The 12,186-nt window shown below is 41.5% G+C and overlaps 1 protein-coding gene across 1 annotated transcript in view; it reads right to left on the reverse strand.

Moving 5' to 3' along the window:
• Window positions 1-376: 376 nt before the first annotated feature.
• LAMB4 (laminin subunit beta 4) overlaps window positions 377-12,186 on the reverse strand; it is a 39,847-nt gene continuing 28,037 nt past the window's right edge. Inside the window, exons 28-35 of the mRNA XM_068995026.1 lie at window positions 9,034-9,239; window positions 7,948-8,151; window positions 6,255-6,399; window positions 4,229-4,433; window positions 3,487-3,625; window positions 3,058-3,234; window positions 1,904-2,057; window positions 377-539 (exon numbers count right to left, since the gene is read on the reverse strand). Of these exons, the coding sequence (XP_068851127.1) occupies window positions 400-539; window positions 1,904-2,057; window positions 3,058-3,234; window positions 3,487-3,625; window positions 4,229-4,433; window positions 6,255-6,399; window positions 7,948-8,151; window positions 9,034-9,239 (1,370 nt within the window). The 3' untranslated portion in view covers window positions 377-399. The remainder of the gene's footprint in view (window positions 540-1,903; window positions 2,058-3,057; window positions 3,235-3,486; window positions 3,626-4,228; window positions 4,434-6,254; window positions 6,400-7,947; window positions 8,152-9,033; window positions 9,240-12,186) is intronic.

Here is a 12,186-nt window from a genome sequence, read left to right on the forward strand (position 1 = left end):
CCCGTGTGGGGTCATGGCACAACCACGTTATTTAGGGTTTGGCAGAAGGCACAGGGTGTTGGGAGTCTTTGAGGCTGTTACCAGCAGCTCTCTGAGGAATCTTACGCATTTCCAACCCCACTACCACAAGATGCCATAGACTGTGCACAGGAGTGTATCGCAGAGCTTCCTTAAAGACTACATCTGATTACTAAATCAGATGGTTTATTAGAAGGTGTTTCCTATTTCCATATAAACTCAACTGGACAAAAGAAGAAAAAAGGAAAAAAAGAGAAAACTGCAATATTCAGTAGGCCACTTCAGATGCACTTCCAGAGGACAGTGTCCTGTGCCAGGATGCTCAGGATGTGGTAATCATGATGTCTTCAGCTGCATTATACCTGATGGTCTGTTCAGATCCTAACTCTTGCATGTTGCATACTTGCTTCCCTGCTCCATGATTTCATTTTTAATGGCTATCACTTGTTCCTCTAGTTGTCTCAGTTGCTCTGCCTTATCTTGTTTGGTTTGATTCAGTTCCTGAAGCTTCTTCTCCAAATCTGGAAGAGCAGAGACACGCAATGATGCTCACATTTGTTGTGTAAGTAAAATCCAGGGATTAGCAGCATTTCTTTTCCCAGAAATTTTAGATGCAATACTCCCATTTCAAATAGGGAATGTTATATATGCAACTGGAGGGAAAAGTCTGGCTTCTGGATAGCAAGAGGAGCATGACAGCCTTGAAGAAATTAATTTCTCAGCATGTGCTTTTGTCCATCAGCTAGGATGGAGCTCTTAAAGGACTTGGTTTAAATGCAGACACTCAGAGGAACAGTTTGTGCACTGATGTGTGTAAAGCCTAGGCAATTCGGGTGTGATGGGCTTAGGTCTTCCTCACTTGTGTAACTGTTTTCTGCTGGTTCCCATGAAGCTACACCAATGTAAACGTATTGGTAATGAGTTAAATCCACAGTATTCACTGCCTGTTTCTAATGCCCTTATCATCTGGGCATTTTGAGTGACTGGGATGCTCTTAAAGCCTTTCCTCAAGATATGTCTCAAAATATTTATTTGGATCCTGTCCTGAAGAGTTTTCTCCTGGGACAGAGTTTCAGCTTCAGTTTTGCTGATGTTACATGGTATTTTCTGATGTTGAACCTGGCAGGATCCTAGGCCTAAGGATTCCTAGTGGGAATGCCCAGACCTTTACTACAAGAATTAAGTTCCCTCTGTGCAGGGACATGAGATGTGCTGTTCCTTTTTGGTGACCCTCTAAGCCTACATGAGGGCCTGCGTGGGCAGTGGTGCCCGTAAGGCCACAGCAGCCACAGTTTCCACTGCCCATGACCCCTCTGCCTGACAGTCATGGCCCCACAGATTCAGGGCTTGTCAGCTTCAGTCTCCACCAGCTGGTAATTGTACCTGGTTTGTTTTGCCATTGCTCAGAGATAACGTCTGAAGGGGAAGAAGTATGGATTTATGGAAAACAGCTGCCCTACAGCCCTATCGCACAAGCCGTCGCTCAGGTGATGTAGAGAAAGACAGAGCATAGAAGAAGGATCAAAGGTCCAAGTGCCCAAAGCAAGTGCATAAATCAGGGCCTCCAGCTAAATCTGCAGCCAGGTTTTATGCAGATTTTGCACTTGCCCTGTTTTTAAACTGAAGAAAATCACTGCAAGTTCCTGTATGGACAGTTCCTAAACTTTGCTTATAGCAATCTCTTTATGTCAGAAAAAGTACATACGCCACACCAATTCATCTGCTTTTAAAATGAGTAGCTTCAGGCAGGGTTGTTCACCAGGTAAATTGTTTTAAACCTAATTTTGAGTGAACCTAGTGTGTTGGTGTCTGTGGGCAAGGGCTTCAGCCTTGAATTCATGACTACCACAGTGTTTACCAGTCATTGTGGAAGTGAGAACACCACCTGTTATTCTTTTTATCTTCTTTTCAGTCTCTTCAGCCAGTTTTTCTGCTTCTTCTTTCAACTGCTTCACTTTTTCTAGTGTGACTTTTAGAGGTCCTTGGGTTTTTAGCTTTTCTTGAAGAATGGTGTACTTTCTTTTAATGTCAGCAAATTCCTGTAACAAAATGCCATTACTTAGTTTAAGAGCATCTCATAAGTAATCTGGTTTACAGAAGGAGGTTTTAATATTTTTTTAAACATCCTCTTTGAACCAAAGTTTAGATTTCTCATTCTCCTAAATATTAAAAAATATATCCCTAATTTGTAGATATCAAAAAATGCTTTTTAAAACGTGATAGAAATCAATTAAAACAAACTGCCAGTGGAGTAATCTAAAGGAGAGAGAAGGGCAAGGATATAAAGAAAATAACTACTTAAGATATTTTAAGTGTATGCTGTTTTTACTTCTGTTGATAGGGCTTTCCTGTAAATTTCATTTTGCCATAAGGCTTAATTAAAATTTAATGAATTATCTGTAGCAACTTTGGGGTTTTCATTTTTCAGTTGTGTTAATATTCACTGGCTAATCCATCCCCTGCTGATCTAGGTTGCTGTTGAGGCTGCAGTTTAGATTTTGCCTATGGTTCTTGTAACTTGGAAGTATACTCATGTTCCACTCTTGTGCTGTGGTTACTTGGTTGTTGCCATTTTAGCAAATTTCTACCTGCATTTTAAAAAACTGAGCTACTGGAAAGCATCAAGCCAATCAAAAACTCCAAGTAACTCCCACAGCAATTTTCTCTGAAGGAGAACAGCACAGGATGAATGGTCAGGCTGCTTCCATCACTCATGTATTTAAATATCTGGTTTTGTGATTTGTTCTGTTGTGTTTACTGGTGCCTATGGTGACTACAAGTCTTATACACAGTGCAAGAAAGAATGTCATGGAGTAGCCAGAGAAATATGTATGTTTTCTTTCATTCTAGCAAGCAGAAGTGTATGCCAGAAACCTTAATATAAAACACAAATTCTTCTTAACGTGTGGCATTTTACACTGCATGGCATAAGGAAAATGTTAACAGTTTTGATGACAGCAGGGCAATGCTTCTGAAGCAAAAATACTCTTAAATATGGAGGAATTTTTTTTTCCCTTAACACGTGACAGAAGAGCTTACATTGTCAATATTCTGGGCTCTCTTGTGAGCTGCTTCTGCCTCTGCTCTTGCCTTTGTAGCTTGATTCTTGTTCATCAGTGTTTTTGCCTGCCATGTGGCGCTTTCATCTTCCATCTCAGTCTGTTTGGCTGACAAGTCATTTAGTTTATTGTTTGTCTTGTTCACTTGGTTCTCAGCCTAAAACAGAGCAATTGAAGGCTGTGATTTCTTATGCAATGTCCATCCAGCTTGCAGAGGGTGGTAATGAGGGACAATCAATGGATTAAGACACCCTTAAGTAGTATGGATTTGGTGTCATATCTGTGCCACATTCTGGTTTTATTTATTTATGTTAAGAAACTTAAAGTTTCTTTAAGTTAAAAACTTCAGAATGAATTATCTTTTTCTAATAAATATAGCAAATAAATTAAAATATTTACAGCAAGATACCTGAGAGATTTGTGTTCTGATGCCTTGTATCTCTTCATTTAACTTTATGATGGTGTTTTTGGAGTGTCCTTGGGACTTCACAACATTTTTTAGTTGATTATTAATTTCATCTACAGGTGGAAGAGCTTTAGCTGCTTTGCTAAAATGGAGAAAAAGAAGCGTGTGTAGTATCATGGTGTGGTGAGCAAAACAAGAACATGTTTCAAATGCACCTATGCTGACATGCAGGAACGTTTCCTCAAGTCCAACAACCACCATTAAAATTGTGGTAAGTTGGTAAAGCAAAACCTCAGAAAAGGACTTTGTGTGGGAGCACCTGAGCTGCTGTACTCAAGGTGAGGTTGGATTGCTGCTGGCTGCTTGGTGGTACACTGCTAGTAGGGAAGACTCAGGGGTGATCATGTTTTTTCAGTTATTGGTTCTTTCTCACCCTTCAAACCACCCAGTGAGCCAGATGTAATGCTCCACTAGGTCCAAGGTGGAATTAAGTAGCTGCTTTGGCCTCTCAGACTCAGCAGGCAGAGGAGCCAAGAGCTCTCAGGAGCTGCTTCCTTTCAGCATGTCAGCTCCTGCAGCCTGAGCAGTGATGGCTCCTTCCTGCTGGAGAGGCCCTGTGGAAAAGGCAAGGTGAAATCTCCATCTGAACTTTTTCTCCAGTGTTACTGGATACTGCCAGGGGTATGGAGCTGTTCTACTGTGCACACTGCCACTCCAGTTGGCACATCAGTATGAGAATACTTACTCAGCTTCTTGTGCCTCCACCAGCAGTGTCTGAGCATCCTCCCTTTTTATGTTTCTCTTATTATTCAGTGTGGACTTCTCACAGTGATTCATAATGCTTTTGAGTTTGCTAAGCATGCCTGTGAGCTCTTGTGGAGTCAGGGGAAGGCTTATTTGCAGAACATAATTTGCCACCTTCTCAATGTCTTCTGGAGGTGCGCTCTCATCTGCAACAGAAATGGAGCTGAGAGTATCCTGAAGTAGCTCCTTCCTTCCTTCCAGTAAATGGTCATTATGGCTGCCTACCCTTTGAGTTATGTGGGAGAATAAAGCTGACAGGCACAGCAAGGGGGTAAGAGAATTATCTCCAACATTTTGTAATTTAATATTATACTTCCAGGTACTGCTGTTAGTGTTGTCAGAACTGGCTAAAATGAGGATTTGAACCCACTTTGAACTGAGTTATTAAAATTCTGATGTAGGACAGAGCCTGTGTAGGGTTTTAAATCAGTGTCCAGCACAGCTAGATGTGTCAGAACCCATTTCTCCCTTGGCCCAGAGATCAAAGAGGTGCTGGCTAGGCTGGGGTGTGAATGGAGCTTTTCAAGCTGGCCACTGGGTGTAATCCCTTCCCTGGAGTTGCCACAATATTGAGAAAGTGGTTCCTTCACTGGTTAATGAGAAAGGCTAAGCTGCAGAGGGAACCTGGGTCAGACTCAGATAGAATGGGAATTTACAATAGAAAAAAAAAACATTTTGACAATTCCCATTACAAATGAGCTTGTCCTAGCTCTTTGCTAAGAGGCAGAGGCATACACAGAGAAGTCAATGCCTTGTGAAGTCACATCATCAGTTCTGTTTTCTGCTCATTTCCTTTTATAGACAAGACCTTGTGTGATAAAACAGTTGGACATATTAAATGTTTGTGTTAATCTCCAGAGTAAGTCAGCAAGAATTAAATAGAAGACATTTAGTGTGCAAACAGTAGTGCATTCCTGAGAGCTATTTTCTGTAGAAATATGTTCATCCAGAATCACCATTCACATCAATGTTGAGTACAGCAGATTTAATATAAGTGTATGCTTCTCAGCTGTTCTGTTCTTAAACTTCAATTAACAAAACAAAGAATTGAAGAAATGCTTTTATAATTGTTAGTAAATGCTATATGTCTACTAAGAAACATAAAAAGAGTAAAAGATGGAATTTTCTGTGGTTATCAAATAAAAATCTGAGACTCTTAAGGAATTAAATGGACCTAAACCTTCCAATTCAATAAAATAATGTAAATGTTTCTGAACAAAAGAAGTCCTCTGTCCTCTGCCCTGGCTCCCATTTGTATGTAGAGGCAGGAATGTCAAAAGACTGCCAATGTGCAATCCATAGAAATTTATGAGGTCGGCTACATTGAGGAGATTAAAGAAAATCCTGCCACATTTGAACTCTTTGATGTACATCTGGTAAAAAAATTAGGATCTGTTTTGTACAGCATTTTTCTGCAATCGCGAGAGTGGAAAATTTTTAGCGTATATACGGTTGTTTTGTTATTTTTTTTTATGAGAGCTGTGAAGTTCTACCAGAATCCTTTGATTCCTCGAGTTACAGCTTTATGGAGACGATGGAGCGGGATGTGTCCTAATTCCCACGCTCCCTATGGAGAGCCTCTATTTATGGGCCTGGAAGAAGGGGGTGGAATAACAATTTGAGGATGCATTGGACATGCCTGGCCATTATATATTGTATGAAATGATCTTAGTAGTCCTTTACTCAGATAAAACAGGAACAGAGGGAGTTACTTGCATGCTTCAAATGAAACACAGTAAAAAAGATGATAATCAGAATGTAACAGATACATCATAAAATTGGTACAAAGTACTGTCACCTGGGAGAAAGAAGCACTAGAAAAAAGGGATTGAAAAAGTTTGCACAGCTCAGGAGGTAGATGAGAAATTTCATGCATACACAGCAAGATCATCTTCTGGCTGTCTATTATGCTGTATTATGTTAGAATATGTATAAAAATTGAGTCAAAAAGAACATTGCATATTTACCTAACAAGAAGTCTTTCACTTTTTGGATGAACTCCTTAGTGATCTCTCCATCAACTTCAATTTGATTCTTAGCCATCTCCAGTTGCCCATTAAATCGTGAGCCTTTCAGTTTGCTGTCTTCTGCTATTTTTCTCATGCTGTCAACCTGGAAATATTATTAGAAGCAGCAGTGCCATTTTCTGGAAGTTATCTATCATTGCTTCACAAGTTGAGTTTTGACATAAATGTAATTTTGATCCAAGCCTGAGCTGGAATTACTTGATGTGGCTTTGAAAAGTAGTAGGAGACCCCTTTGGGGAACTCCAGAAGCTGCTACATCTTGGCCTTCATCTGGCCTCAGAAAAAGCCTATATCAGGCATTTTTTCTCTCTGCAACCACTGCTAAACCACAGCCCCTTCTGTTTCTAAAAAACAGTACTGACAGTTATTGCAGTACTGTAGCTTGTCAGTGATCAGATTCAGACCTAAGCAGATCTTACCAGCTTCAGACCTGATTACAGAAAACATAATTTCATTTGTCCTTTCATACTGGGCTTGCTGTTAAAAAACACTTAAAGAGGACACAAGGAAGGTAGAGTTAAGGCTTGTCTTTAAAAGTTACATTTCACCACTAAATTAGTATTCTTGATCATTTAAATGAGAACTTTAGATTAATTATAAAATTCCAACAGTATTTTACTTTGATAGGGTCTTTGCCTTAAAGAATAGCCCAGGTACATCTGTGGTCTGCAGAGGGAAGAGATTTGGTCTTTTCCCAGGCAACAAGAAACATGCCGATGCTTTTATTTCTGAAATGTCTCAAAATAGTTCACCCATATTATCACGGAGCTGCCTGAGGTTGTTGCACACCAAAGGCGATGTCCCGGCAGCCTGGCTGGCGCTCCCCAGCTCCGTGTCCTTGGGCCCCAGGGCGGTGCCCCAGTTGCTAATTTCCATGCCTGCTGGCTGGGATGCAGTGTCGCGTGCATTTTAAAAAGAGGAAATGGATGCCCAGGCATCCTGCAGGGACAGGACAAAGCCACAGCAGAATGGAATTTCTGCTGGAAAATGTGTTTTGCCTATAACTGTAACAGGCATCATCTCTGACTGTTAATAAGAACAAACTCTTTACTGGCGTTTTGGGATTTGTCTGTTTTGTTTCCTTGGCATATGTTGCACTGGCCACACTTTGCTTGAATTATTTTTCACTGCTACTGTGCAGTACAGTTGACTAATTGATGCCCTCTTAAATATCACTTGGGGCAGAAAAGCTTCATCTTGAAATTATTTTCAAAAGCTATTTATTGGCAAACATAAGAGTAGTATGAAGTTGTATAAATAGAGCTTAACACCATGCACAGCAGTAATCCCATTGCAATAAGCATGTCAGGCTACTGACAAATGGTGCCATTTGAATCTTTCCCAGTAAAAATACAGACAATACTAGCCTGAAACCACCAACTCCCATAGACACAGGGCACCATGACTTTTGAAATCTTGGCAGCTGTGAGGAAGAAGACCTAGATAAAGCCAGTCTCTTGGTGGGGCTGGCACCTGGTACTGAATCATGATAGGTCTATGATGTTGGCACAAAGTCCATCACTATGTCACTGCTCTTCGTCCTAAGAGCAGGTGAGTTTTTGTAGATTTGTGACCTCCCAAATCTCATCCTCCATCCATTTCACTGAACAAAGGAAGGTTTGATATACAGCACCTGATTCTCAGGTTCCTGTAGCTGAGTAGTCAAGTTATTTAGCAACACAGCAGTCTCCTCAGCTTTCCTGAAGGCCTGAGAGGAGAGAGGAAGAGCTCCACTGCAGTCTGGGCCACCACACTGCCTTAGTCCGTGACTGTCCTGGCACAAAGCTCCCCCACAGGCTGCTGTGGCACATGGCTGGTCTCCTGGCACACCACAGATCTGCAATAAGGAAGATGCTCATGTCAGGACTCCTCTGGGGGCCTGAGATACATTCCTGAGGGAAGGAAGATGTTTGACATCATATGAGCATTGAATATAGGATGGGATTTTCCCTAAGACACAGCATCTGGTCTCTACAAAGAGGGGTATCACTGCCAGTTACAGGTCCCTCTCCCCTGATTTGAAGGATGCAATGGCAGCCCATGGCTCTGAGCATCCTTGCAGGAGCCGTTTGTTAGGCTCCATGTGTTGCACTAAGACCCTTGCTTCACTCTCCTTTAACAAAAGGGCTGAAACCATTCCCTAACCATATCCAGCCCATGGGTCAATGGCTTCTTGTAATGGATCCAGGTAATCTCTAACAGAAAAAAGTGCCATGTCTAGCCCTCCATGTATTTTGACACAGATGTGGAACATAAAGGCTTAGGTGGATCTTCCAGATTTGTCATGAATTGGTGCTATCAGGTATTCATTGCTGCCCTGCAAAGGAACAGAAATCCCCTTCTTTCCCATAGGTGACACAAAGGATATGTGAGCACTCCCCATCAACCCTAGGACAAAGTCACTCTGCTTGGTTTAAGTTACTCATGGAGGAGGTTTGGGTTAATCTTTCTGAAATTACTCTGATGTCCTCTTGAGACTAGAGAGTGCTTAAACAGTTCCTTGTGCTGGGTCTGCCCTGGGAACAATGGCTTCCAGAAGGTTGGAAATAACTACAGCTGGAAAGTGCAGCTGTTTTTGATGTGACTACATGGCTGTGGCAAGAAAGTGCCATTTTCTAGAATTAAAAATGCATATAAACACCATTTAAAAATAAAACCTACTACAACATCAAAAAAAGAGACTTTTCTTTAGTTTTCACTCAAAATCCACAGCGCCTACCTTTTCATTCAAGTTTTGGATGGCAGGGCTTTTGATCATTCTGAGCTGTTGCAGCACATTGCTTGCTTTTAAGACCTGATGGTCCAACACAGCGAGTGCGTGGTTCCTGGTGTACTCTGAATATCTTACAATAGGGGTTGTCCCCCTGGTCTTCTGTTCTGCCAGCAATGATACTTCAAAGTGTTTCCTGATGTTGCTGACGGCCTCTGTACCAACAGAAATAGGGTTTTGTACCAACTGTGTTTGGTTGCATTCAGTTTGTGCATTTACTTGAATTCTGGACAATTGGTGAGTGACAGGTGATTCACTGATGTTTGATTTGGGACAGCAGGGAAAGACAGGAACTGTCATTTCCTCAGCCAAGCTTTTTAATTCTTTTCTTATCCTGTTGCCAAATAGAAATAGTTATCGGTGCTCATAAAACCTGCTAAACTAGATGAAAATATGGTGAATTCTATGTCATCCATAGGGTGCCAAGGTGTTTGAGAAGCCAACAGAACAGACAAAAGTATGAAGAAGATCCCATTATTGGCACTAACTGCTACTGAGCTGTATTTATCGGTAGCTCATGCACTGCTGCCATTGTCGATTTGATAAAAGCATCTGACATTTAAAATGTTTTGGAGTTTAGGCAGGAAAACAGTTTCTGCCAGTTGTTATGAAATGATCAGTTCCCTGATTGTGAGTCAGGAAAGCATCTGTCTTTTCTGTTCAGCATAGCACCCAAGAGTTAAGTGATCTGCTAGACTGAGACCAAAATTTAGGTTACAAATGGGAATATGTGAGGGCTTTTTTGTCTCTGGAAAATCCAGTTTCAGGACTGATGCGTTAAAAAACGCACTTCCACAATAAGCTCGTAGGCCAGGCAAAAAATGCTTTCCAGCAAGAGTCTTGTTTGGTTAGTAAAAGCTTTTCCTTAAGTGGGCTCAAAAGGGTTGGAGAATATTACATTTTTTGCAGATTAATAGCCCCAGAAAAGGATTCAGGCCTTTTGCAACACACATAATTTAAAGCTGCTACTGCTGCTGTTGAGGTTTCCTAGATCTCCAGGGAACCCAAATTTGTCCCCAAATTCCTAGACAGAAATATGTGCTGAGCCAGAAGTGATGTGTCAGCAATGAAAAAGCATTAGAGGTCTCTGATTAACATCTCTGTGCTGGTAACTGACTCAGGTACTAGTTGAAGTCAAACACAAGACACTCAAGTCCTGTGTGCTTTGATTCAGGCTCTAAAGCCCTTGGCTGTGCTGAACATTGAAGCTGAACAATGTTTAGTTATCATGTGGAACCAGGGCTATTTATTTATCTTGTAATTCTTGGAAACAATATACAGTTTAAAGTTAGCTCCTAATACAAAATACCTGGCAAGAGACTGCTGTAACTCTACATCTAAGCCAGAGACTTTTTTCTGTGCAACAATTCCATTGCAGGAATATTTCACAGTGGTTCAGCTCTGCATTAAGTGGCTTGAATGCATTTTCCATGTTTGGTTTGTGATGGAGCTGTAGAGACTCCAAGTTCCTTTACATTAAACACAGTGTCTTAGCCCAGGCTTGATTCACAGCCTAGGAAGCTGCTCTCACTCCATTACTGTACTGCAGCGGCTGCAAAGCCAGGGGGCCAAGGCTGGAAAGCCATAATTTAATGAGATCTCATAGACTGCAAACATTCTTCTAAGGACACTTGTGTCTTTGTTTTTCCAATGGTTTTAATTTACCATTAGATATTGATGTTTCCAGGTCAGCTAGCTGAATGTATGCATGTGAGGAAAACGCTGACTCCCGATCCTCTGCAAAGAGATGTAGGCAGGAGCTCATTCTTCACATGTGTCTGGGGCACAAGTGCCAGATGCACATACAGATGGTGTATGTGACCGTATCCTACTCCATCCCAGCAAAAAAAAAAGAGGAAACAGCAGACAGAACCAGTTACAGGATGTACTTCTGGTCCAAAAGGAAGATGGAGTGAGGAGCCAGTCTCTCTTCTGGTATCAGAAAAGCTGGTTATCTTGAGGGAAATGTTATTTTTGTGCTATTAGGTGCTTGGTAGCAGAACCAATGAATATTTGTGGCCCTGATACGAAATTCAGCTTTAATTCAAGGTCTTCCTGTCCCCACACTCCCATGTGCTTTTTATAGGGCTGTTTATCTGTCTCCAGAGGCCAAAAGATGAAGTGGGTTTGGAATGTGACCAGAGAGCACCATGGATGTTTCAGCTGTGCATCCACTGACCTCCCTGGGATTTATTGTTTCTTTGTCTTTCTGCCTTTCTCAGTCTACACAAGGCTCAGCTGAATTGGGAAGCAGAGCCTGGGAGAGCTCTGCTGGCTGCTCGCACAGGGACCTGAGCTGAGGAGCTGCCCCAGCCGGCTGCCAAGTACAACAGGGCACGGGAGCCCTAAATCTTAGTTAATCCCTCTTTTCCCCTCTTCCATTCCCTCCACATCACATTTTGTTGACTTTTCCTTTTTTTTTTTTTCTTTTCTAATCTTATCTAGGCCGAGTTTTTCTTTCCTGAATGAAACACAGAGGAACTGTAAGTGGGAGTGCATTGCTTGTAGCTTGTGTGTTCTGTGGTGGCACCCTATCTTCTGGGGGTTCATATCTTGGCAGTCATCTCTTTGGAGAGGATTCTGCTGACCATCTCCTGCCATTGTGGGTGGTCTAGCATCTGTTCAAGAGCCCTGCCTGGTACATCCCCATCTTTATCCAGAAACCAGTCTGGGACATCATCATTACAGCTATTAGGAGCTGATGGAGACTATATTTAGCTCAAGCACAGACGGTGTAATTCTTTCAAAAATGCCAAGGAGCTCTGTTCTGCTTTCACATTTTTTGATGATGGAGAGCTACTTCTGTATCACATAAAGTCAAGTTCTACTTGTTCTACTGTGCTGTTCTACTGCATGGTCTGTGAGTCTGTACTGAGAAACTGGGTGACTTTTATATTATTATGTAAGCATTTGGATTCATGAGACTTCTGACTGATGTGACCCTGGCACATGCATCTGAAATTTGGGATGCTAGAAATCACAGCATTTTAAGATAAAAGAGAATTTGGAAAGTCAGTATAAAATGTTGTTAGTGTCAACATTTTTGTGCTACCACAGGAAGCTAAAATTTAGGGATCTTTGAAATGTTGTATGGTTTAATGA

The sequence above is a fragment of the Aphelocoma coerulescens genome, chromosome 1A, assembly GCF_041296385.1.
Source record: "Aphelocoma coerulescens isolate FSJ_1873_10779 chromosome 1A, UR_Acoe_1.0, whole genome shotgun sequence".
Classification (NCBI taxonomy): Eukaryota; Metazoa; Chordata; class Aves; order Passeriformes; family Corvidae; genus Aphelocoma; species Aphelocoma coerulescens.